Source organism: Sus scrofa, chromosome 2 (assembly GCF_000003025.6).
Source record: "Sus scrofa isolate TJ Tabasco breed Duroc chromosome 2, Sscrofa11.1, whole genome shotgun sequence".
NCBI classification, from domain to species: domain Eukaryota; kingdom Metazoa; phylum Chordata; class Mammalia; order Artiodactyla; family Suidae; genus Sus; species Sus scrofa.
The window spans coordinates 73,064,397-73,089,289 of NC_010444.4; the positions used below are offsets into that span (position 1 = coordinate 73,064,397).

The following is a 24,893-nucleotide window of genomic DNA, read 5'->3' on the forward strand; positions in this document are numbered from 1 at the left end:
GGGGTGAGGCATTCCATTCATAAGATCCATTTAAAGGCGGAAGGGGGAGGAGTTCCCTAGTAGCCCAGTGGTTAAGGATCCGGTGTGGTTTGGGTCACTGCTTGTGGCTTGGGAACCTCCTCATGCTGCAGGCGCGGCCCCAAATATGAAAAAATAAATAAAAATAAAGGCAAGACAGGGACTGAATGAATGGGAATCAGTATGACATAGTTTATATATTTGCATATTTCATTGTCTTGAACTTAGGATCGTATCCAGCATTGTATTTGACATCTCCATTTGGCTAATAGGCAAAGACAAAATCCCTATCTTTCTCCCCCAAACCTGCCCACCCCACCATCTTTCTCCCCTGTAGTAAATGGCAGGTCCATTCTTTGAATTGCTCAGTCCAAACACCTCGAAGTCACACTCGACTTCTCTCTTTCTCTCATATGCCGCAGTAGATCTTGTCAGTTCTACCTTGAACTTTATTTCCAGAGAATGACCACTTCTCACCACCAGTGCTGCCTGCCACTGCTTGGGCCTCCCTTCCACCTTTACCCATCTAACAGTTTCTCACCCCCAAGGCAGGGTGGACTCTTGAGACCTCCCTGCCCTCTTCTCACCACAGTGTTCCCACCTTACTCTGCTTTAACCACTCTGGCTTTCTCAGTGTCCCTTGAGGGGTCCATATCCTGTCTCCTATACGCCTTTGGACCTGCTGGTTCCTCTGCCTGCGTCAGCTTTCCCCCTGATATCCCTATGGCTTGCTCCTTCACCTCCTTCAGGTTTTTACTTAACAGTACTTTATTACTGAGAACTTCTATGGCCCACCTGTTTCAAATGGTATCCACATTCCCTATTCCCTCTACCCTGTTTCATTTTACTCTGCAGCACTTAGCACCCACTGGTGTGCTAGGTTTACTCATTTGACTATTCTTATAAAATATAAGCTCCATGATAGAGAAGATTTCTGTCGGTCGTGATCACTGACTGATCCTTCACATCCAGAATAGTGCCCAGCACAGAGTAGGTCCAAGAAACGTTTATTGAATGAACACATGAATTCATCAGTGATAACCTTAATTGTGAGGTAGACCTTTGAGCACAGGGAAGAATTGTGGATTCCTGTTTTTCAGGGATACCATTCTAGCATATGCACCAACACATCTGCTGTCAGTTGTAAATTGCATAGTTGAATGGGTAAGTGTAAAATAGAGGAAAGAGGATGTTTTGTACTTAAAAGTTTTTGCCCAGTAAATGCTACACTGAGTACTTTGACTTTAGTTCTGGCATAGCTGTCCTCAAAAAAAAAATAAAATCTTAGTGGTTTTTTTATGCCTCATGTAACTCTGCCATCCATTGATTGGTTGTCATGTGTTTTTTTATTCCATTTCTGATTTTGGCTTGTGCACCCAGTAGGATGTTTAATTTCTTATCTACAGTGTGAACTAGGACTTCTTGCCTATGCACATTGAAGCTCTGGGACTGCCCCGTACGTGTGCTTTCCCACTTGTTTAATTTCACATGCCTTCTTGGCATCTGTCTTTCCAGAGTGGGTTCCTAAGCATAGCCATCCTCACAACCAGCTCCTCCAAATCCTGGGCATCGGTACAGTCGGAAAGCAGCACAGGTGATCCTGATATGCAGCTAGGGTTGGGAGCCACTGGAGTGAGTAGTACAGGTTAGGAGTGCTGTGCTTGTATGCAAAGAAACATTTCCAGTTGTGTATCCAGTACAGCATCTTGTTGACCCTCGTTGCCATGGTGATCTCTTCAGGGCTGGTGACAGCAACTCCCACAGCCCTTTGTTGGTAGTCCTTAGTCCCTGAGTTTTAAAGGCACGTTGGAATGCTTCTCTCCGGGGCGGCTGGCGGGGGGTTGGGGGGTAAGAGTGTGTGTGTGTGTTTTACTTGTGTCTTGGGATATTTTCTGCTTGGCATTTCGCTATTAATACATCCCAAAGTCATTAATCATCCTGTCTCTGGAGCTGTCTTCCTTGTAGACCAGCACCAGAATTGGAAGGCAGCATTTGGTCCCTGGTAAAGGTAAAGAAGACTGGGAAGAGGGTGAGTAAGCAAAGCATATTTGAGCTATAGGAAATCTTGGATTCCAGATCCCGCCTTAAAAGATACCATGTGTGTATGAATCGTTGCCAGCCTGTGGACACTTGAGGTGGAAACCCGAGAGACAGTATAAGGCAGGGTTCTCAATTTGGTCCTGTCAGCATTTTGGATCAGATGATTTTCTGTTTTGGGGGCTGTCCTCTGCCTTGCAGATTGTTGGGCATCATTGCAGCATACCTGACTCTACACTTAAGATGCTAGTAGCACACACTCTCCCCTGCACCCCTGCCCCAGGGTGCAACCAAAATATGTCTTCACACCTTGTGAAATGTTCCAGAGCAGGAGGTGGGCCCTCAGTTGAGACCCAATGGTATAAAGTGCTGGTGGGCTCAGGCTTTGCCTGAGAACTAGGTTTGTATTTTGACTCTGCCTTGTACTCTGAGTAACTTTGGGCAGATTCTTAACCCCATTGAGCCTGAGTTTCCTCACCAGTAAAGTGAGAATAACAGTGATTCTATCTATCCCACGGTTGCTCTGAGCCTTGGCTGAATCAATGCATGATAATTATTTAGCACTTATCTCAACCCAGTAATGAACAGTCAGGAAATGGTAGCTATTTTTACTATGGGAGACTCATGGACACATTTAGCTGAAGTACTCAGCAAAGCAAGAGAGAATGAGAAGTGAGTCTGAACAGGCAGGTGATTCCACCCCCACTGAACAAGATGACCCTGCAAGAGCCCAGAGCGGGAGGCAGCCAGCACTGGGCTGTTGTCCTCTTCAGTTCTGTCTTGACTTTGACTGCGTGCTCCTCTAGCCATGGGTACTCAGCCTCAGCACTATAGGTCTTTGGGACCAGGCATTAATTCTTTGTTGTGTGGCTGCACTGGACATCATTAAGATGTTGATCTGCTTTCCAGGTCTGCGACCTGCTTCGCGCCAATACCACCCTCCCCCTCCCCCAGTCAGGACAACCAGAAATCTTCAGGCGTTGCTCTGTGTCTCCCAGGTTTGGGGTGGGTGGTGGGTGGTGCCTGCCGTCCGTTCAGAACCACTGATCTGGCTTGACCAAGTACCAGTCTAGAGATTTTCAAAGGTGGTTTGAGTTTTCTCAGTTCTCACCTTCCTTGTTGACTTAAACCCTAAGCCCTGAGAGGCTGAGATGCCACTCCATTTTTATTGATGAGCTAGAACTCAAACAATTGGAATCCTCCTTCACTTGAGTCTCACCACCCACTTCCATTACCCTAAACTTAATTTTTAGGATAAGTGAGAAGCAACTTGAGAAAGTTTTCATGAAGTTATGATAAACATTAGGCCTGAGATTTGTCCTGAGTGCAGAGTGTACATTTGACTCTCCTGTGCCTCTCACACCTGTAGCAGATGGGGCCTGGTGGTGCTGTTCTGAAGTCTTTATACACCCAGAAGAAATTTTGTTTTGCCCAAAGTCCTGTGTATAGGCAGAGAAGCTAAAACTTTCCCACCAGGTCTTCAGCCTGCCTCCCGGTTATCAGGAAAGTGGACTTGCCCCGGCAGTCCCATCACCCTTGCACATTACTGCGCATGAGGGCTCGTCAGGATCTGCCGTGCGCTTCTGCTCTGAGTGAGAGGAGGCAGCAGGAATTTGGTAAGGTTAGAGCATGTGAGCTTAGGATGGAGTTCGGAGCAGGGAGAGTGTTTGAGGCTGGCGAAGGGGACATTTTAGGTACCAGTCCAATTCCAGCCAAGTAAGTGGGTTCAGGCACGGAGAATAGGCTGGGGTAGAGTGGAAGATGCGGGCCATTTGGGGAGCAATAGGATGCACTTGGGATGGCTGAAAAGGGCCTTTTGAAACAATTTTTTTAAAGTATAGTTGATTGGGCCTTTCTTCTGTAATGAAAACTGTGGGAAAGGCAGACGGCAGAAGTGACTGCTATTGACTTGGCAGGTCCTTGGTAGCTCTCCATGGTACTTCGAAGCCATCAGAAGGCAGATGGGTTTGCATCCCTCTATTCAGGATCTTATGGTAGTGCTGGCAGCAGGCAGCAGGGGTTCTTTGTTTTGTTCGAAGGGAATTGTTGTGGGGTTTTTTTTGCCACCTTTGTGCAGTAACCTTCTTACGGTCCCGTGGAGTTGTTAGGTGTGGCCGTGCACTACTTGGTAGAAAACTATGTAGCACAGGGCCTCAGAGTAAAGCCCTCGTGTGTCCACACCTTGCTGCATACGTGGTTGCTTGGCACTTGCTACTCTTGCATGGCACTGGCTGTGAATCCTAACCCTAATGGCACTTTGTGCTCATTTAAGGAAATTTTAAAGGAAAATAAAAACTGATGCCCGGGCTGCAACATTGGAGATTGTTGTAGGAAGTCCAGGTGTCTAGGCCCCCACAGATGTTTTACACATGAAGCTGGAATCAGAAATCACAGGCAGGAAGGCGTTCCCTTGTAGTACAGTGGGTTAAGGATCTGGCATTGTCACTGCAGTGGCTTGGGTGGCTACTGCGGCACAGGTCAGTCCCTGACCTGGCAACTTCCACATGCCTCGGGTGTGGCCAAAAAAAAAAAAAAGAATTTTGAGATTTCAGGGGAAAAGTAACCCAGGTTTCTAATTTCTCTTAAAAAATAGGAACCAGCTTCAGCCTGTATTCTTGCACAATAATGATTTGCCAGGACTGAGGAGCAGCCACCACCTTGAGATAGACTATTTGCCTTCCTGGACATCACAGTCCCCACCAAGCTTCTTGGAACTTGGCCTGCTTCCTCCTTTTCCAGTGCCTGCCTGACCTTGGGTTTCAACCCTATTATAGCAGCTCTTAGATGCCCTGTTCATTGCACTCAGGGTACTTTTTAGCAAAGAACCACAGCAGAAATTTCCTGACCCTGTGATTAATTCAGGGTTTAGTGTCCTCGGAATGCTTGTCCTCAGGACAGCATATGGCAGCAAGTCTCCAAGATGGTCCAGGGGCCCTGGGAGTCCCCAAGACCTTTTCAAGGGGACTGCACATTCAAAACGGTTTTTATAACAATGCAAAGGCATCATTTGCCCATTTTACACTTACTCTCTTGTGAACGGACAGTTTTCCAAAGGTTGGAATAGAGTGTTGTAGCAGCAGATGGACTGCAGAAGCAGACAAGAGAACCCAACTGTCTTCTGTTAGGCCAGACGTTAAGAGATTTGTCAAAATGTAAAATAACACCCCTCTTCTCCCTAGTGTTTTTGGTTTCACAAGTACTTATTGTTTATAAAAGTGTATTAAGTAAATCTTACAGACTTATCTTAACTAAGTTAACTAGTTTTTGACATTTTCGTAGTGACGTGGTAAGTATCAGTAGTTGTGGCTCACATTCGCAAAAACTCTCGGGGATTCTCAATAATTTACAAATGTGGAAAGGGGTCCCAAGGCCAAAAACTTTGAGACCCACTGCATGTGAGATGGGAGCCCCAGTGTGACGGGCCTGAGTGGGTTCTGTAGGTACATCCATGTGAGTTTCTCCCCTGTCTCTGGCCTCCAAGGAATTTCAGACTGGAACTGACCGGCTCCGGCTGATAGCTTGTGGCACAGTTGGAAATGCTTTGGTTTGTGTCTTGCCACTCACTTGCCCAGGAGCTTGGGAGAATTGACCTCAGTTCCTGCATCTGTGGAATGGGAATAAGGCTAATCAAATCTGTGGATTATCATGTGTCAGGGACGTATGGCAGGTAATTGGCCCACTGGCACATGCAGATCCACATCAGTTACCACTGGCTGTTCCTATTCTAATTGGAGGCCAGAATAGAGAGAAAGCTCCTTTTGGATTATAGCCGAGTTCTCCACCTCACTGTTAATGACATCGGTGCTGATGGGAGCTGTCCTGTGTATTGTGGGTTGTTTAGCAGTGTCCCTGGCCTCTACCCACATGATGCCAGTGGCATCCACCTGTCCCATCATGATGAGAGAAAATGTCTTCAGACATTGTCAGATGTCCCTTTGGGGACAGAATCACCCCCATCTGAGAACTCCTGGTTTAGGGGATTCCATTGACACACACCTCCCCACCCCACCCCCAGTACTCTTTGTGACATAATCATCTGATCTATTAAAGTCCTAGGATGCTACACACATTTAAATACAGAAACTGAGTGGAGAGGGAGAGAGGAGGTAATTCATAGGAGCTGGGGGGCGGGGGGTTAGCCTGGTTTGTACAAGTCTGACCTACTGAGGATTTATTTGAGTATATTATGTGAGTTAGGGATCTGACTCAGTCTTTTTCTAATTAATACACGATTTCTTAACCTCAGCACACTTGATATTTGGGGGTAGATCATTCTTTGGAAGACTATCCTTTGCACTGTAGGGTGTTGATTAGCATCCCTGATCTCCATCCACGAGATGCCATTAGAGCTTCTCCCCATCATGAGAACCAAAAATGTTTCCAGGCATTGCCCCATGGCTAGGAGCTGAGGCTGGAGCAAAATCACCCCTAGTGAGAACTACTGGGTTATGAGATTAAGTAAAACTATCTGGGAATAAATTACTTGCCGACTAGAGCTTAGGGCTCACCCTCCCGACCTTTTTTTTTCTTTTTTTGTCTTTTTTTTTTTTTTGTCTTTTTTTACTATTTCTTGGGCCGCTCCCTCGGCATATGGAGGTTCCCAGGCTAGGGGTCGAATCAGAGCTGTAGCCACCAGCCTACGCCAGAGCCACAGCAACGAGGGATCCAAGCCGAGTCTGCAACCTACACCACAGCTCACGGCAACGCCAGATGGTTAACCCACTGAGCAAGAGCAGGGACCGAACCCGCAACCTCGTGGTTCCTAGTCGGGTTCGTTAACCACTGCGCCACAATGGGCACTCCCCCGACCTTTTTTTTTCCTTCGTGGCCTTTTGGCAGCCATAGGCATCATGGCATTGTGGCCTTCATGTTCCCTCTTAAGGAGGGACAGTGCTTTCCATGACCTTCAGCACTGTTCCAGGTTCAAGGTGAGAACCTTCCGGATGCTCTGCATCTGGACCAGTCCCTTTCACTAGGGTTGAAGCCCAAGGCATGTCTGCAAGAAGAGTCTGCCTATCCCATTGTCCCCTCCCGCTGCTGAGTCTTGGAGCCCAGCTCATCCTTTCCAGTGAATCAATAGCGCTGACTCACGGGGCGCTTGTTCTGAAACCTGACAGAAACCATATTGGTTAGTCCATGCACATGTTTAGGAGGCAGGCCTTGGTTTTGCAGTAAGTTTTAAATGCTTTTGCTAAATTAAACTCCCCTAGGCTTGCCACACAGAATTTCAGGAATTTGTCGGCTCAAAATTAATGTCCATGTTGCATCTGTAACAGCAGAGTGGGAACGGGGAAAACAGTTCTTCACTTTGGCTTCTCCAATGGCAAGTTTGCCAGGCTCCCCTTTGTTCAGAGGAGAAGGGATGTTTTGCAGCATTGGTGTGGCCGCTGGGGGTCTAAGAGGCCGGGGTTATTCATCATCAGTGCCACCCTGGGGGGCCCTGCTGGTGGAGTCTCGTCAAAAGAGTGAGGGTCTTGTGTGCTGGCAGCATTGGCCCCTGAGTGAGGGAGACGTGCTTTCACAGCGTCCTGTGGTCATCTCAGTCTTCCCTCAGCTCAGGCATCAGAAGGCTCTGTCCCCACAATAGTCAGACTCCATCCACCTCGACCTGGTTCCAAGGCTGCAGGGCTTGCCTGAGCTGCCATTGTCACTGCCACTTCTCACCAAACCCGGACAGCAACCTGAGGGCTCCTCTCTGGTCCCCTGGCACCTCATTCTGCCTCCCTGAGATCTCTTCTAACCACTCCCACTTCCCTGACAGCTTACTACTGAACTTTCTAACACACAGAAATGGAAAGGGTTGCATGAGACCACTGCTGGGGTGATCTTTCAGAAATGCGAACCAGGTCATGTCAGTCCCTGCTTGGACTCCTCAGCATGCGCCCTCTCCAGACTCACCGCCCACCTTCCCCGAAGGAAACTCCAGTCACGTTGGCCTCCAGGTTCTTTCTGTCCTTAAGACCTTTGTACTTGGGATTCCCTCTGCCTACTGTGCTCTGCCCTCGCTCCTGGCTCACTCCGTGTCTGAGGTTCACATGACACCAGAGAGAGGCCTGACCCAACCATGCCCCCTATAGTCCCCTTTTGCCCTGTCACTCTTTCTCAGTGCCCTGCTTTATCCTTCTGGCACCTGTCTCCAGAATTATCTAATTATCCCTACTAACTTGTTTTTCTCTTCTCTTTCCACGAGGGCTGTGGCTTTGTCCAGCTTTCACCCTGTCCCCAGTGCTTAGCGTCTTGCCTGGCACATGGTGCATGCTCAGTAAATCATGCTGCTGTGAGCATGGCATGGCTAGTCGGCCTTCTGCCAGGTGTCACCTCAGTGATTCCCTTGGCTTCTGAAGGACTCGAGGAAGGGGCTGAGTGACTGAGCATCTGTGTTTAGGTGTCACTTGTCCAGACAGCTGTTGCAAGGGGCCAGATCGTGTGGCATTTATCATTGTTGGAGTCCTGGTCTTGAATCCAAGACCCCTGCTTTGAGATGGCATCAGCATATTTGCAGTTCTGTGTATAATTATGGAAATGATAATAATGCCGACATGGAGTTTGTACAGAAGACCAGGCACTTCCAAGCACTTGATGTGCATCATTTCTTTCTGTCCTTCCAACTGGGGTGTGGGTACCATCCCTGTTGGACAAACACAGGCAGTGTGTGGAAAAAGTGAGCTGACTTGCTTGGTTGTCGAGGCCGATCTGAATACACATAAACACACATAAACCAGCGCCCGCATTCCCGAATTTCATCGGTTGGTCTGCAGCCTCAACAGAGGTCCTGTAGTTCTTAGATTGCCTTCCTGTGAGGGGATTTCTCTTGTCTTTAGTGGATGACGGGTCTCCTGGATCTTCAGCCACTTGGACTTCACCCCAGCTGTGCTCGTGTTGCACCACCTAGTGGCAGAATAGAAAAGTGCTGTCAAAGCCAGCCACCTGAATTTCTTAGTTTTAGGTGAGGTTGCTGACTGTATGATGTATTTAATAGGTTTATGGGATTTCTGTTGGATTTAAGGCACAGAGATGTCCAAAGTACAGGGTCTGTCCCAGCAGCTCGTGGCCTGTGTGGATGGGGTGGGGGTGGAGGGGCAATACTTGTAGAAGTAAAGAAGGTAGATGTGGCCCCAGACGGGTTGTAGGGAACGTGAGGCACCTAGCTTGGAAGTCATGCTTAGGGTTCTGGTCCCACCTTTGCCACTTACCAGTTCTATGACTTGGGCATGGTACCCGTCTCTCCAAGGCCTCTCAGTCTTGTTTGTGATTTGCAAGTAATATCTATGCAGTAGGGCTCTGATGACATTGAACCAGATGGGGTGTGTAAAGCAGCTACCACTGGGTCTAGGAAGGGCCATTCAACAAATGTGAGTTGCTTATTATCCCCACTGTTGTCAGAAATGTGGGGTGAGGTTAGAGCATTGAGAAATGGCTTCGGTTTCAGTGGGTGAAGGTAACCACATTCCAGAAAGAAAGGCATAAGATCAAAGATACCGTCCTCTCCCAAGGCTCTGCCCCACTGTGATCTCTGTGAGTGAGAGTTGCCTAAGGAAAAATATATTCAAGTACCCAAAAAAAGGATGAAGGGGCCCACCGCCCACTAGCTGGGCTGTGTAGCCGCTGCGCCTATGGTACACTAAGGTTGAGAGAGGCATCGCCTAGCAACAGCATGATTGAGCTAAGTTCCATTTTTCACCAAAGAATTAGTTGGCGAACAGAGTTGACACATCAGTGACTAATTCACCTTTATGTTGCTGCACAGGACTGTTTATAATAATTCCTGAGAAAAGAAACGACTTGAAGGGTCGAGATAGTAAGTGTCACAGGATTAAAGCAGTTGCCATGTATTAACATACTGTTGTTTGTGTTGGCAAGATGCTTTCCATATTTTTTGCACAGATAAGAAGATTAAAACACATCAGCCCAGGATTAAAGCTCATTTTGCACAAGTACCTTGCTGACATTTTGGTCAAGAATTCTAAGTGTCTTTCCAGATGGGGGCTGTTTCCTGGCAGGTGTTCGAGTCATCATTTAGGAGAGAAAATAAACAAAACAGGCAAAGATAATCCAGATTCCCTTCTCTGTGTGTTTTCCTGGGTCTACATATTTTCTTCTATTTAGTTCTACAGACATTCTCAGAGACGGGATGGTGCCAAGGCTTGTTGCAGGGCAGGCCTGCCCATGGTCTTGTGTACATTACTCCCTGCACAGCATGAAGAAGGGAAATTTGTGTGCTGGAGTGGATGTGTGTGTGTTTTCAGCTTAGGCTGAGAATGTGTTACAATTCATAGAGCACCCATGGTTACACACTGGACAGATGAAAGGTCACATGGCTTGCTTCACCCTTGAGTGTGCACCTTGGAGCGGGTCTTGATTCTTCCCTTGAAGATCCTAAGGGTCTGCTGTTGGCTTAACTACATGCTTGTCCAAAGCAGATGGTCACTGACAACTGCTTTAGACCGGATATTACTTCTCAAAACAAAAGTGTGTTAGTTTCTTAGTGTCAGGGGCCCACCTGAGCGGAAAAGATGGGAGGAGGCAAACTGGGATGGTGACCTGCAGTGCGTGGATAGCAGCAGTCAGGGGCCCGGGCTTCCAGGTCAGGCCCACCAACTTGGAGACCCGGCCCTACCATGGACAAGTCATTCACTCTCCCTGAGCCTCTGTCCCCTGTTCTGTAAACTAAGGAACTACCTCTGAAGGTGGCTGTGAAGATTCAGGAGGATGATGCGAATAAAGCACTGAGCACTTGGCCTGGCCCATAAGTACTACACACCCAGTACCACTGGGTTTCTGGGAAACCCCATCTGGGGATGTCCTTGCTGTGACTGTATGGCACAGGCCGGCAGAAGTCTAAAGATGGGATCCTAAGACCTAGGACACACACCCTTCTACCCCAGGGCCACCTCCTTCCCTTGGTTGCAGCAGGGCCTTTGCCTCCTTTCCTCACGTCCCAGCAGCTGCTGCTACCCACCTTGTGCCTGGGGGCTCCCCCTTCTTAGACTGGCTTCAGAGAGGTGTCCCCTTGCTTCCCTTTCCTTGCTGTGTCTGAAATAAACACAGGTCATTTTGTTTTAAGGGTTTTTGGCACCAGTCACTCTCTGGACAGAAAAGATACAGATAAAACCTTTGAGTCCTGTACCCTCCCATACCTGTGGTGGTGTCAGGAAGCCCAGTGTTTTATTTCTCTCAAATGTAGGGCTTTTGACTTCCCCAACCCACTAAGTATACAGGCCCTCTCCCTGACATAGGCTTCGCACTCTGATGACAAGAGATGACTTGGGGCAGGGGCTCGGGAGAGAGCTTTTAGAACTTCCCATGCGTGCACCCCGAAGCCATCTGAGGATGTTCTCTAGTCTCAGAGCCCCTGGTCAGTAGTTTGTTTCTTTCTTTTCCTTCCTTCTTCTTGCACAGATATTATTTAAGCCTTATGTTAACATCGCTCACATCTCTACAACTTTGCAAAAACCCAAGAGATCAAATAGCTCACTTGCATTTGTATTGCTTGCTAGCATGATTAGCTCTCTACCTCTGTTATCTCTTTTTTTTTTTCCAATTCTTTTACAATATTTTTTGAAGTATACTTCATTTATAATGTTGTGTTAATTTCAGGAGTACAGCAAAGTGTTTTAGTTATGCATGCATATATATCTTTTCTTCCCCAGAGTCTTTTCCCTTATAGGGTACTACAAAATATTGAGTATAGTTCCCTGTGCTATACAGTAGGTCCTTGTTAGTCATCTATTTTCTATATAGTAGTGTGTTTATGTTAATCCCAAACTCCTAACTTGTCCCTCCCCACCTCTCTCCTCTTTGGTAACCAAAAGTTTGTTTTCTCTGTCTATGGGTCCATTTCTGTTTTATATATAAGTTCATTGGTATCATTTTTTTAATATATTTCTGCATATAAGCAATATCATATGATGTTTTTCTTTGGTTTACTTTGGTACGATAATCTCTAGGTCCATCCGTACTGCAGCAGATGGCATTATTTCATTTTTTTTTTTTTTTTTGTCTCTTTTTTGCTATTTCTTTGGGCCACTCCTGCAGCATATGGAGGTTCCCAGGCTAGGGGTCGAATTGGAGCTGTAGCCACTGGCCTGCGCCAGAGCCACAGCAACGCGGGATCCGAGCTGTGTCTGCAACCTACACCACAGCTCACGGCAACGCCGGACCGTTAACCCACTGAGCAAGGGCAAGGACCGAACCCGCAACCTCATGGTTCCTAGTCGGATTCGTTAACCACTGCGCCACGACGGGAACTCCTATTTCATTATTTTTATAGCTGAGTAATATACCACATCATTTTTCTCTATTCCTCTGTCCGTGGACATTTAGGTTGTTTCCATGTCTTGGCTACTGTAAATAGTGTTGCTGTGAACATTGGGGTGCATGTATAGTCTCGGCTTCATTTTTTTTCCCCCAGATATATGCCCAGGAGTGGGATTGCAGGATCATAAGGGAGTCTCCCCCCACTTCTTTTTTTTTTAGGGCCACACCTGCAGATTATGGAAGTTCCCAGGCTAGGGGTCAAATCGGAGCTTCACTTGCCAGCCTACACCACAGCCACAGCAACATGGGATCTGAGCCTCATCTGTGACCTGTACCACAGCTCATGGCAACGCCAGATCCTTAACCCACTGAGCAAGGCAAGGGATTGAACCCACATCCTTATGGATAGTAGTCAGGTTTGTAACCTCTGAGCCACAACAAACTCCTGGGAGCTCTATTTTTAATTTTTTAAGGAACCTCCATACTGTTTTCCATAGCAGTTGTACCAATTTATATTCCCATCAACAGTGTAGTAGGGGTCCCTTTTCTTCACACCCTCTCCAAGCATTTATTATTCGTAGATTTTTTGATGATGGCCATTCTAACTGGTGTGAGGTGGTACCTCATTGTAGTTGTGATTTGCGTTTCTCTAATAATTGGTGATGAACATCTTTCCATGTGACTTTTGGCCATCTGTCTGTCGTCTTTGGAGAAGAAGTATCTGTTTAGATCATCTGCCTTTTTTGGGGGGTGGGGGGTGCATGGCAGGCAGAAGTTCCCAGACCCAGGCCAGGGATCGAACCTGCATCACAGCAGTGACAACACCAAATCTTTAATCACTCCTGTAGGTAGTCTTTACATTTTGTTGGTGGTTTCCTTTGCTGTGCAAGATATTTCAAGTTTCATTAGGTCCTATTTTTTTATTTTTGTTTTTATTTCCATTACTTTAGGGGACAGATCCAAAGATATTGTTGTGATTTATGTCAAAGGGTACTCTGCCTGTTTTCCTCTAGGAGTTTTATAGTAGCTGGTCTTACGTTTAGGTCTTTAATTCATTTTGAGTTTCTGTGTGTGGTATTAGAGAAATGTTCTAATTTCATTTTTTTTACATGTAGCTTTCCAGTTTTCCCAGCACCATTTATTAAAGGGACTCTTTTCTCTGTTGTATATTCTTTCCTCCTTTGTCCTGGATTAATTGATCATAGGTGCATGGGTTTAGTTCTGGGTTTTCTATCCTGTTCCATTGATCTGTATTTCTTTTTTTGGTACCAGTACTATATTGTTTTGATTGCTGTAGCTTTGTAGTGTAGTCTGAAGTCAGGGAGCCTGATTCCTCCAGCTCTGTTTTTCTTTCTCAAGATCACTTTAGCTATTCGGGGTCTTGTGTTTCTGTACAGAAGTTTAAATTTTTTGTTCTGATTTTGATAATTTTTTTAATAAAAATTTTTTTTTTTAACAGTTACGCCTGTGTCATATGGAAATTCCCTAGCCAGGTCTAATTGGAGCTGCAGTTGTAGTTGGTGCCACAGACACAGCAACACTGGATCCAAGCTGCATCTGCTCTGCAGCTTGTGGCAACAGCAGGTCCTTAACCTACTGAGATGCCAGGGATCGCACCTGGATCCTCAATGATAGGTCCTTAACCTGCTGAGCCACAGTAGGAACTCCCACTATTGGGAATTTGATAGGGATTGCATTGAATATGAAGATTGGCTAGTATAGTCATTTTGACAGTATTGATTCTCCCACTCCAAGAACATGATAATATCTTTCCATCTGTTTGTGTCATCTTCAGTTTCTTTCAGTAGCATCTTAACAGTTTTCAGAGTACAAGTCTTTTGCCTCCTTAGGTAGGTTTATTCCTAGGTATTTTATTCTTTCTGATAGGGTGGTAAATGGAATTGTTTCCTTATTTTCTCTTTCTGATCTTTCGTTGCTAGTGTATAGAAATGCAACAGATTTCTGTATGTTAATTTTGTATCCAGCGACTTTACTTAATTCATGGATGAGCTCTAGTAGTTTTCTAGTAATAGCATCTTTGGGATTTTCTATGTATAGTATCATGTCATCTGCAAACAGTGACAGTGTTACTTCTTTTTTCCATTTTGGATTCTTTTTATTTCTTTTTCTTCTCTGATTGCTGTGGCTAGGACTTCCATAACTGTTGAATAAAAGTGGTGAGAGTGGCCATCTTTGTCTTACTCCTGATCCTAGAGGAAATGCTTTTAGCTTTTCACTGTGGTGTATGATGTTGACTGTGGGTTTATCATATGTGGCTTTTATTATATTGGGGTAGGTTTCCTCTGTGCCCAGTTTCTGGAGAGTTTTTTGTTTGTTTGTTTGTTTTAAGGGTCACTTTCATGGCAAGTGGAAATTCCCAGGCCAGGGGTTGAATCGGAGCTGCAGCTGCCAGCCCACACCACAGCCACTGCCACTGCCACAGCAACGTGGGATCCGCACTGCATCTGCAGCCTCCACCACAGCTCGTGGCAACACCAGATCCTTTAACCCACTGAGTGAAGCCAGGGATCGAACCTGAGTCCTTATGGATACTAGTTGGGTTCATTACCACTGAGCCATAATGGGAACTCCTGCAGAGTTTTTATCATAAATGGATGTTGAAGTAGTTTATGCTTTAGGAGAAGGGCCTGCCACCTTGGGAATCCCTTTCTTACCCAGAGACCTCTGTACCCTACAAGGAGAATGGTCTGTGGCCCCTTGGGTCAGGAGGCAGCCTGCATCTCAAGGACTCCCAACTTCTTTGAAGCCATCTTGATTCATTTGCTCAAGAAAGAAAGTACCTGAATGTGATTGGTGCTTACCTTCCAGGAGCCTCTATGCTGGGCCCATGCAGGTGTGAATGGACCAAGGAGGGGATGCATTTCACTCCTGTTGCCCTGGGCTGAGGTGTTTCCTATCTGTCTTTAAGGGTCTGGAGCCCGATTGTGCCCACCCTGACCATTTTTCTTCAGTGCTGCCTCATTCCTCCCACTCCTGGCCACCTGACTAAATGCCACTCATCCTTCTGCTTAAGTGACACTTCCTTTAAGAAGCCCTCCCTGATCCACTCCTCCTTTGCAGCCTCACCATGTTGGGTGCCCCAGCTCTGTGTTCTGAGTCTCTTCTCCACGTCACCTGAGTCTGATGTCAGCTCCTGGCAGACAGGGGACATACCTCTCCATGTCACCACCACACCCAAAAGCCAGCATGATGCCTGGCGCACAGTGGACACCCAGATGTGTGGAGCCACAGAAAGTTGCAGTTGTCAAATGGATGTTATTATTGAATCTGTGAAAGAGCAAGAGGTGCATCTGCGGAAGTGGTTCCCAAGCTCAGCAAGGTGGACCCTGACAGTCACAGCCACGTCATCAGTGCTTCTGGGAGCAGGGCTCCGAAGAGGATGGGTTAGAAAGTGTGTATGGCAGGGCCCACACATCTGGGAGGGGTATGGAACAAAAGCAGAGATCTGCAGCTTTTGCATCTAGGCTTACCTGCCTGTGCTTATCAGCAGAACTGCAAAGATTACATCCAGGATGCAGGCTAAGCTGCCCCATTTTACATCCAAACTGCAAGGTCAGGTGGAGGGTGGCAGGGGAGAGGAGGGAGAGCCTTTGCTCTGGGCTGGGATGTCATCAGGGGCTACTCAGTTCAGCTTCTGGCCAGGTCTTTCCCCTTCCCCACCCCCGCCCCCATGCTCTTTCCCTGGGGACTGGGGAAGCAGGGTACTTTCCCTGGCTGGAGTAGCAGTTGGGCTCCAACAGAGTGCCACTTGGGGCACAGGAGCTGAGGAGGGGCATGTGGAGGATGCTGGGGGGAGAGGGGTTGGGATCAAGCAGTTGCCAGCTTAGACTTGGCATCAGTGCCTTGGAAAGCCAAGGTGAGGCCAAAGCACCCAATGCATCCCAGAAGCGCCTGGGCCGCCCAGAGGCAGGAGTGTTATTTGAGGTGACTCGGGGTTCTGAATCTCACCCACTTCACACAACAGTGTTGGCCGCAGTTGGCCACAGATCTCAGTTGTCTCTGGGTTTTCCTGGAAAGGGGGTGTTCCCTGGTCAGATAACTCTGAGGAACTTTTGGTGAAACAGGTTTCTTTACCATTGTTTTCCTTAACCTTTCTTATGTTGATGAGTCTTGTCCATGCTCCAGGCAGCCTGCTTTTTTACAAACTAATTTGATCAGAGAGCGTTTCACAGAACCAAAAAATAGAAAAACACCTGGTGGACAGAGTCTGTATCAAACAAGTACATATATTTGGTTAACATATTAATATTTTGGGTCTTTCCGGTAGCCTAGGTCTCTCCACAAATCTCTAGTGGTGGTTTTCCCTTCAGTCATGAAAGAAAAGCTGGGCCAGAAGCCTCCTTGCTTCTGTCCTATGTTCCCCAAACTTGAGTTTTCAGTTACATAAATGATGCTGGTAATTCAGTGACAACCAGGAGCAGTGGTGACATGGGAAGATTTTAAAAAAAGAAGTGCTTACTTAAATGTGGGGCAGTTCTTGCATGGAACAGGGTGCATGTGTGTTGTCACCGTGGAATCAGTGCTGACTTAGAAGTTACGGACTTTGGGCCCTCTTGGCGTTGAGCAGAAACAAAACTTGCGTGGCTCTGGTGCTTTGTGTCTTTGATAGAGAACTGACTGAAGTTCATGACCACCAAGCCTTGCCCTCCTCGGGGGTCTCTTTGGCTCTCCGAGTGGGCTGCTAGGGCCCAAGCCTCCTGGCCCCAGCCTGTGTGACACACAGCATTTCGCTCCCTCTGTAACTGCTTGTTGAGCAGGTATTACACTTGAGACTGTTTGGCTCTGACAAGACAGAGGTGAACCCAACAGAGGCCCCGTTCCTCTGGAGCTTTCCCGGGGTGGACATTGCTGGTGAGCAAATAAACACATCACATAGACTCCCCCCCCACCCACACACACACAGCTCCCAGACTTCGCAGTGCCTGGCCAGGTTGGCACACATAGCCCCTCCCTTTTCATCAGATGTTTTACTCTAAAGTTTTTTGCCCTCAGCTTCCTGTTCCCCATTTTCCCATGGTGCCTTGCACAGAATAAGGGCTTAGAAAATATTTCTGTGATTGCATAGCAGCTGTTGTTACACATGTGAGGAAGTACAGAGGGGGTTTAGTTCAAACATTTATCGGACGGTTCCTGGATGGCACGCGGGAACTGTGTCTGTGGTCTCTCAGCCTCCCTGACAGGTAGCCTCAGTATAACCCGTGCTGGGTACAAGCCAGAGCTCGCTTCATTAAGGAGCACATTTCAAACTGGGAGCCTCCTTAAGGAGGTGGTGTCTGTGCCTGGGTGTGTGTTGACCACAGAAGAGCAAGTGAGAATGTCTTCTAGGTGGAGGAACTAAGCCAGGCAAAAGCCTAGAAGCATGACAGAAGCGAGGGGCGTGCCGGGGACAGGGACACTTCAGTGCCACAGTCATGGTCAGCGGCGGGGTAGCCTTTGAAGGGCCTTTGCCCCTAGTCTGGGAGGCCCTTGCCAAGTTTTGAGCATAAGTTTCACAGCAGTGTTCTGGCCGCTCTGTGGAGGCCACCCTTAAGGGGGTGAGAGTAGAGGCAGAGAAGGAAGGGAGCTCTCAACTATGACTGTGGTGGCAGCAGGTGGTTGAGGAGCAGGAGCCCGGAGTTAATGAGGGCGGATCTGCTTTTGGAGCTCAGACCGCAGTGTGTTCTCCATGGCTTCCCTCTGCCGCCCCCCTACCCCGCCCCATGCAGCATGCCCAGTTGCAGTACAGGGTTGTCCTTCCAGCAGAGGGGACCTCTCCCAGCTTATGCCTGGACCATGCTGGGTGGGACCTTCGCACCACAGACAGCCGCCTGCTCAAACTAATTCCCATCCTGTCCTGTCCCACGGGCTCACAGGCAGCCCCTCCTGTGCCTGCCTGCACATCAGCCAACACAGTCCCAGCAACAGGAAGCTCTTCCTCTGCCATCCAAATGGTTCTCTCTCCATTCTAGTCCTTACAGTCTGGCTGTTGTTTTCTGCAGTGCCCCCTCCTCTTACTTATCTCCCCACCAGATACTTGAATCCCTGCAGGGTGCCAAATACTGCTCTCAAACTGTGGAACATGGAGGGGACAAGGCACTCTCCAGGCTCATGGAGTTGATAGCTTAGTAGGGGGAACACACCACAAACCCCTAAATACATAGCATATCAGGTGAGGATATCTGCTGTGACAAGAAAGAAAGTCAGGGTCAAACAGGGTTTGGCGTGTGTTTAAGTCTATGGCAGCTAAACCTCACCTCTCAGAGAGGCCAGAGGCTGTTAAAGACTAGGAACAGGAGTTCCCTTATGGCTTCACAGGTTAAAGGACCCTGCTGTTGTGCAGGTTCAGTCCCTGGCCCAGGAACTTCCACCTGCCACCGGTGTGGTCAAAAAAAAAATAAAAGACTAGGGGCAGAAATCAAGCTCAGACTGGCTTAAACAAAAATCCGCATTTGCTGGCTTAACTGAAAAGTCAGAGTCAGGTGAGGGCTTAGCTTTGGGCCTCCAGGGTTCCATTTCCTTCTCTATCTTCAGCTCCGCTTTCTGCTGGATTGGCTGCACTCTGTGCCCCTTGTGGTGACATCCCTTCCACAGTGGCTCTGGCGAAAGTCCTGGACCCAAGTCTCTTTTGCTGCCTCAGCCTGGCCTGATTGTTGTGCCGTGGGGTGCCCTGGGGCAGGAGCCTGCAGTTCTCCCCTCTGTGGACCTGGAGTCCAGATTGGGCTCCTGTAAACCATGGCAGGGGCGGGGGATGCTGCGCTGGCCACAACCCCAGCTCCTGCCTCTGCCCCTCTGCGCCTTGCAGCTGGAAGGCCCAGAGTCAAATGCAGAAGTGAGGCTGGGCCCTAACCTGCAGCCCTGGATGTTGGGCTTGTGGGGTGAAGGGCAGTAACAGAGGATGACTGGGGTTCCCATGGTAGACATGGTGAGGGTAAGCTGCCACTGTCCCCAGAGCCCCTCCAGCATTCCTTTGCTGTCCCTTGTTGCCTGGCAGTAGTTACTTTCATTCAGCCCTCCGTGTTTGTCAAGCAGCAGCCATCTGTGCTGGGGTGATGGCTGTTTTAGGAAGCGTGGAAGGCCCTTTGGCACCCCCACTCTCCTCCCTTATGGCATTTTGCTCTTGTAAATGTTGTTCACCCCAGTGTTTGCGTAGACTGTGTGTGGTGAGGATTGTTGTGTCGGACCAAGTGTCACAAGGCTTCAGTGAGCACAGCAGGGGGAATAGTCTCCATTGGTGGGTCCTGCCACCAAAGTCAAGATTGGCATGTGTCCTGCCCCTTTGTGGAGTGGGAGTTTTGAGGGGTGGGGAGTGGGACAGTGTCTGTGTGACCATCTCAGTCTTGTGCTTTTACTCCTCAAACCTTGTCCCTGCCCCATCTTCTTTATTGTGGGTGATCCCCATTGCCTCCTGACAGGTCTCCCCATGTCGCCTCCTTCCCCAGACTCTGTTCTTTCTGTGCTTCCCCCACTCCTTTTACAGTTGTCCTGGTTCCTTAGCATTGCCACAGTCTGCCCCATGGGCTCCCGGTCACCTGTCCCTCTCCCTTCTGGGCTCTTCTTGAGACTTCAGCCCAGCCACCTCTTCTCGGGGATGTTTCCCTGATGCTCCAGACCAGACACTCAGACCAGATCCCACTTGAGTGCTCGAGTGGCCTGCAGATTGTGCCCCCTCCTGTGTAGCAGTCTTGCCGTGGTAAAGCTGTGCCAGTGCAGGTTCCTGGTTCACCTTAGCTCCCCATGGCTGAGGGGAGGGGGAGGGGCTGTACAGGTGCTCCCCAAACTCACGACTCCCCTTGCTTCCCATCCAGGCTGCCCTCCAGCCTCAAATGTTGAGGCAGGCCCTGGGCGCATACCACAGGGTTCACGAGTGTACCCACAGCCTCCCTGATGCAGGCACATGTGGGCCTCCCCCATGGGTCATGGTGGGCCTCATCCAGAACCCCATGGCTGGCTGCCGCCTGCTCAAGGACAAGTGACAAAGGGCTGTGGACTCAGCTACCCCTGGATGGGAGACAGATGGTGCTGCCTGAGAGTGACCGGCAGCATCTCGCTGGTCCATTTGTGTGACAGCATCCCAAAGGGTTTCTTCCTTCATCAGCACCTGTGCAAGATGGACTCCCAGACCTTCACACCTCTATGCATTGTTTTAAATGGGTGCTCATATAGAGACCTGAGTGGAACACTGGGCTATCTTGAGTGGAGTAAGCTCTCCAAAGAACATGTGCCGTGTGGGGATGAGTTGCAAACTGGTCACCTCTGGTCCCGGCTGGCCTGCAGACTTGGAGAAAACACACACACACACACACACACACACACACACACCCACTGGCTGGCCTGCAGACTTGGAGAAAACACACACACACACACACACACACACTGGCTGGCCTGCAGACTTGGAGAAAACACACACACACACACACACACACACCCACACACACCCACTGGCTGACCTGCAGACTTGGAGAAAACACACACACACACAAAGATTAAAACCCTAAACTAGCCTCCAGCATTTGGAATTGGGAACCTGCTGTCTCTGCTCCTTGTTCCTGCAGTGCCACACTTGGTGGCACTGAATAGCAGCCTGCCACACTCCCCACTCCGCTTCCTCCATCAGTGACATGGCCTGTCCTAAGTAAGTTTTAAAACCTTTTTGTTGGCGTATATATGCACACAACAAAGTGCACGTATCGTCCTGTTGAGTGTTGGGTTTTTACAACTGAACACTTCCCCACATCCATGACAAGAAACTTTTGTAAATGATTGGATGTTCTTTCGAGTTATGGGTTTTATATCGGGTTTGTTTTTTCTTTTTAACTTATTACAAACGAATGTAGCTTTGTTTACGAAAAATACAGTGTTGGGGGGAAAAACACCAATTTTTCTTTTTGCAGAAAAGCCTGCCATTGCTCCGCCCGTCTTTGTGTTTCAGAAGGATAAAGGACAAAAGGTAAGGGGCCGGTATGTTCTCCCTTCACATGGTTACTCTGACTTGGTTTCTTCCCAGGTCTCATGGCTGAGGATCTTCTGCCTTTTAAGCCTTCACGTTGAGCTTGGAGGGGGCAAAAGGCCCAGTGGCTTTAGGTTACTGCAGCAAGAGGTTAAGAATGGGGTGTGTGGACAGGGCTCAGAGACCCTACTTTGAAAAACAGTGGTAAAAAGCTTCTTTCTCATTGCAGATGATTTGTTTTAGAAGTACTGCTGTGCTTTAGGAAAACTGGTTGGCCTGTGGGGAGTGGGGGCTGGGGAAAGGGAGGAAGGTAAGGAGAGGAAGCTGTGCTGGTTAAGGGCAAAAATAAGACCTTCAAAGATTTTAGGGGGATTTGGCCGGGCGGGGGGGGGGAAAGGGGGGAGACAAGCTACTTGGCATAAATGCATTTAGAATAATTACTAGTTGGCTTGCATTATGTACTGACCACCCATGGTGTTAGTTTACTTCCCCCCTCTTGGATTTTAAATGTCTTGTTTGCACTCTTGATGGAAGTACTCTGCCCAATTCCTCATGATGAGCTAGCAGCCTGGTGGTGTGGTGGTGCATTCTGATGTCTCATGTTGTGGTTTACCTTGAAGTCCCTGGTATTATGTCCCTTCCTGACAGATCAGTGTTGAATGTCAGGTTAGTGTCCAAAGTTAGCTGCTGTTCTGTGGTGATGCCTCCCAAGCTTTATTTGTCCAAAAAATGGATGGTCCCTCCCCTCATGCCTGAGGACTGAGGGGTGCAATTGCAGTATTTCTGAGTGACCAAAGTGCTGCGTCGATGCCACTGTTCTGAAATCCTTTTATCTTGTTGATAAGGACAGCATGTGAGGATGTCCTCAGCTCAGGGCTCATGACCCACAGACCAAGTGCTCTGGTGGATCTCCGGTCCCCCATGACAGTGGCTGGCTCTGAGCTTGGGGGCTGCTGGCCTGGTGATTTGGGATTCTTGGCAACCCAGCTGCCACCTGTAAACCCTGTCCCTTGGTCTGAGAAGAGAAGCCAGACTTTTCTTTCTCAGTGGCCCAATTTTCCCAGGCAGTGTTCAAGTGCTCTGTCACGGAGAATGCATGTGCATGTGTTTATGTGAGTGAGTATATGTGTGGAGGGGGCAGGAAGGGAAAGCAGCTGCCTCAAACCCCCATCACACCCCTGCACAGGGTGTGTTCTGTGTGAGCAGGGGCTTACCTGCTAGGCTTGTTCTTACAGTAATCTTTCCCATTGTTCATTTTTTTGCTGAAGAATCAGAAAACCCAAGGAAATGTTCTTCCCATTTTGGTTCAGTTTTCCAGGTGGTATTTTCAAAATACATCAGCCCCTGCTGTCTCCACTCCCTTGGGCCCTAACCAACACATACAGCTTAATGACATGTGTTTTTATCGTTTGTTCTTTGGAAGCTCAATCACTGTGAAGGGGCTGATGTGTTTCTTCTGGCTTTCAGAAGTAGGTGCCTTTGGTTTCTGCTTCAGATGTGTAAGTTGCTTCTCTTCGGTTTTCCCTAAAATCAGGATTTTCTAGAATTTTGAAATTTATTATGATTATCTTTTGAACCACTTTTAGTTTAAAATAGGTGTCAGCAAACTAAGGCTCACCATCACTACCTGTTTTTGTAAATAAAGTTTTATTGGCACACTGCCATGCACATGCCTGGAGGCTGCAACTGCTTGCACACTATAAATGGGGCTGGAATGTTTGGACCATAGAACCTGTAAAGTCGAACATGTTTAGTATCTGGCCCTTTACAGAAAAGGTTTGCCAACCCAAATTTGAACAAGTAATAGGAATTAATAGTTCTTAAAACCTGGAGACTTTTGGACAACCAGCAAGATAAAACACCAAAATGTAATGCTCATCTGACTGAATTTAATTCTTTTTTTTTTTTTTTTTCTTTCGTCCTTTTAGGGCTACACCTACAGCATATGGAGGTTCCCAGGCCAGGGGTCTAATCGGAGCTGTAGCTGCCAGCCTACACCACAGCCACAGCAACGCCAGATCCTTAACCTACTGAGGGAGGCCAGGGATCGAACCCGCAACCTCATGGTTCATTTCCGCTGCACCACAACAGGAACCCCTGAGTTTAATTCTTAGTTCAGTACTGTTTTCACAGTTGAGGTGGTCCTGCTGTTTTGTAATTTTGTCAAAGGCTTTCTTACACATATCACTTTCACAAGTTTGATGAAATTATGTAAATGGTGAGGCTGAACCTGAAAAGTAACGGGGAAGGCACTCATCCTTGTAAAAATGTGCACATCAAAATATGGACTCAGTGCCAACTCTAAATGGGCTTCTAAAAATAACTGACCTCCAAATCTTCTGTCACACTTGTTTGACAAGATCAGCGGAAGGGCGTGGAAAACCTCTTGTGTTTTAACAGAAGAAGCAGGCGGCCTGAGCTGTCCATTAGGGCCGAGTCTGAGCTGTTGGGTTGGTAGTGGCGGAACCTTCACGGAACTCCTTTCTCTGCTGCTCATGGTAGCTCGAGCGAGTATCGGGCACAAGGGGAGCAGAGTGGTTGGACAGCTAGCTGTGTTTCCTCAGCTTCCATCTCAGGGAGGTGGGGGGAGGGCAGATCTGCAGGGAGCAGCCATGACGCTTCTGACTCAAATGAGAGCTTGAGACCCTCCCAGTTTCCCTTCTCACCAAAGAGATGGGAAGACCTGTTCAGGTTGCTGTTGATTTTTTTTTTACTTTTTTATTGTGAATTTTTTTTTTTCAAATCCTCAGAAAGGTTTTAAAAATTGTACTGTGAGTATCCTTCACCTGGCTTCACCATTAACATTTTTATCATAAATGCTCGACTGTGTTGCACCAACCTGACAGTTCTCCCCAAAATGCTTCTGCAGGCATCTCCTAGGAATTCCCCTCCATGGCTCCAGTGCCATTGTCACTCCTGAGAACATGACCATGAATTCAGAAATACCTTCTAATATATATAATCCACAGTGAAATTGTCCTGATCATCCATCACCCAAGTCTGCCATACAGCTCTTTTTGAGCCACTTCTTGATCCACAAAGATCACGAAGTCCCATTGTCAACTGTGGGACCATTAACTTCTTTCAGTAACTGATCTCTAAACCACCAAGTGAGATGCACTCAAAGAACCCCTGCCACCTTCAGAGGAGAGTGCTCCACAGGCCCAGCTATTATTACTGAGTCATGATTGAGAGAGAAGATTTGAAATCGAAAAGAAAAAAAAATTAGGCTGCCAGCCCATTTTTGGTTTGGGTTTGGTGATAAAGCCACACAGGATCTTCTGTCAGCCCCATGGACAGTTCGAGTTGTATTCTCAGCAAACCACAGATTGGAGGCAGGAGCCTGCTGGTGGCATCACTTGGTCTCAAGACGAGTTGTCAGATCCTACTACTGTTTGTTTTTGTTTTTTGTTTTTTTGTCTTTCTGCCTTTTCTAGGGCCGCTCCCTCGGCATATGGAGGTTCCCAGGCTAGGGGTCGAATCAGAGCTGTAGCCGCCAGCCTACGCCAGGGCCACAGCAACACGGGATCCAAGCCATGTCTGCAGCCTACACCACAGCTCACAGCAACACCAGATCCTTAACCCACTGAGTAAGGCCAGGGATCGAACCCGCAACCTCATGGTTCCTAGTCGG

At 48.0% G+C, this 24,893-nt stretch overlaps 1 protein-coding gene across 13 annotated transcripts in view; it reads left to right on the forward strand.

Moving 5' to 3' along the window:
- RANBP3 (RAN binding protein 3) overlaps positions 1-24,893 on the forward strand; it is a 60,387-nt gene that overhangs the window by 1,515 nt on the left and 33,979 nt on the right. For all 13 annotated transcript variants that reach the window (XM_021084014.1, XM_021084013.1, XM_021084017.1 and 10 more), the window contains exon 2: positions 21,204-21,259. In XM_021084014.1, coding sequence (XP_020939673.1) covers positions 21,204-21,259 — 56 coding nt within the window. The remainder of the gene's footprint in view (positions 1-21,203; positions 21,260-24,893) is intronic.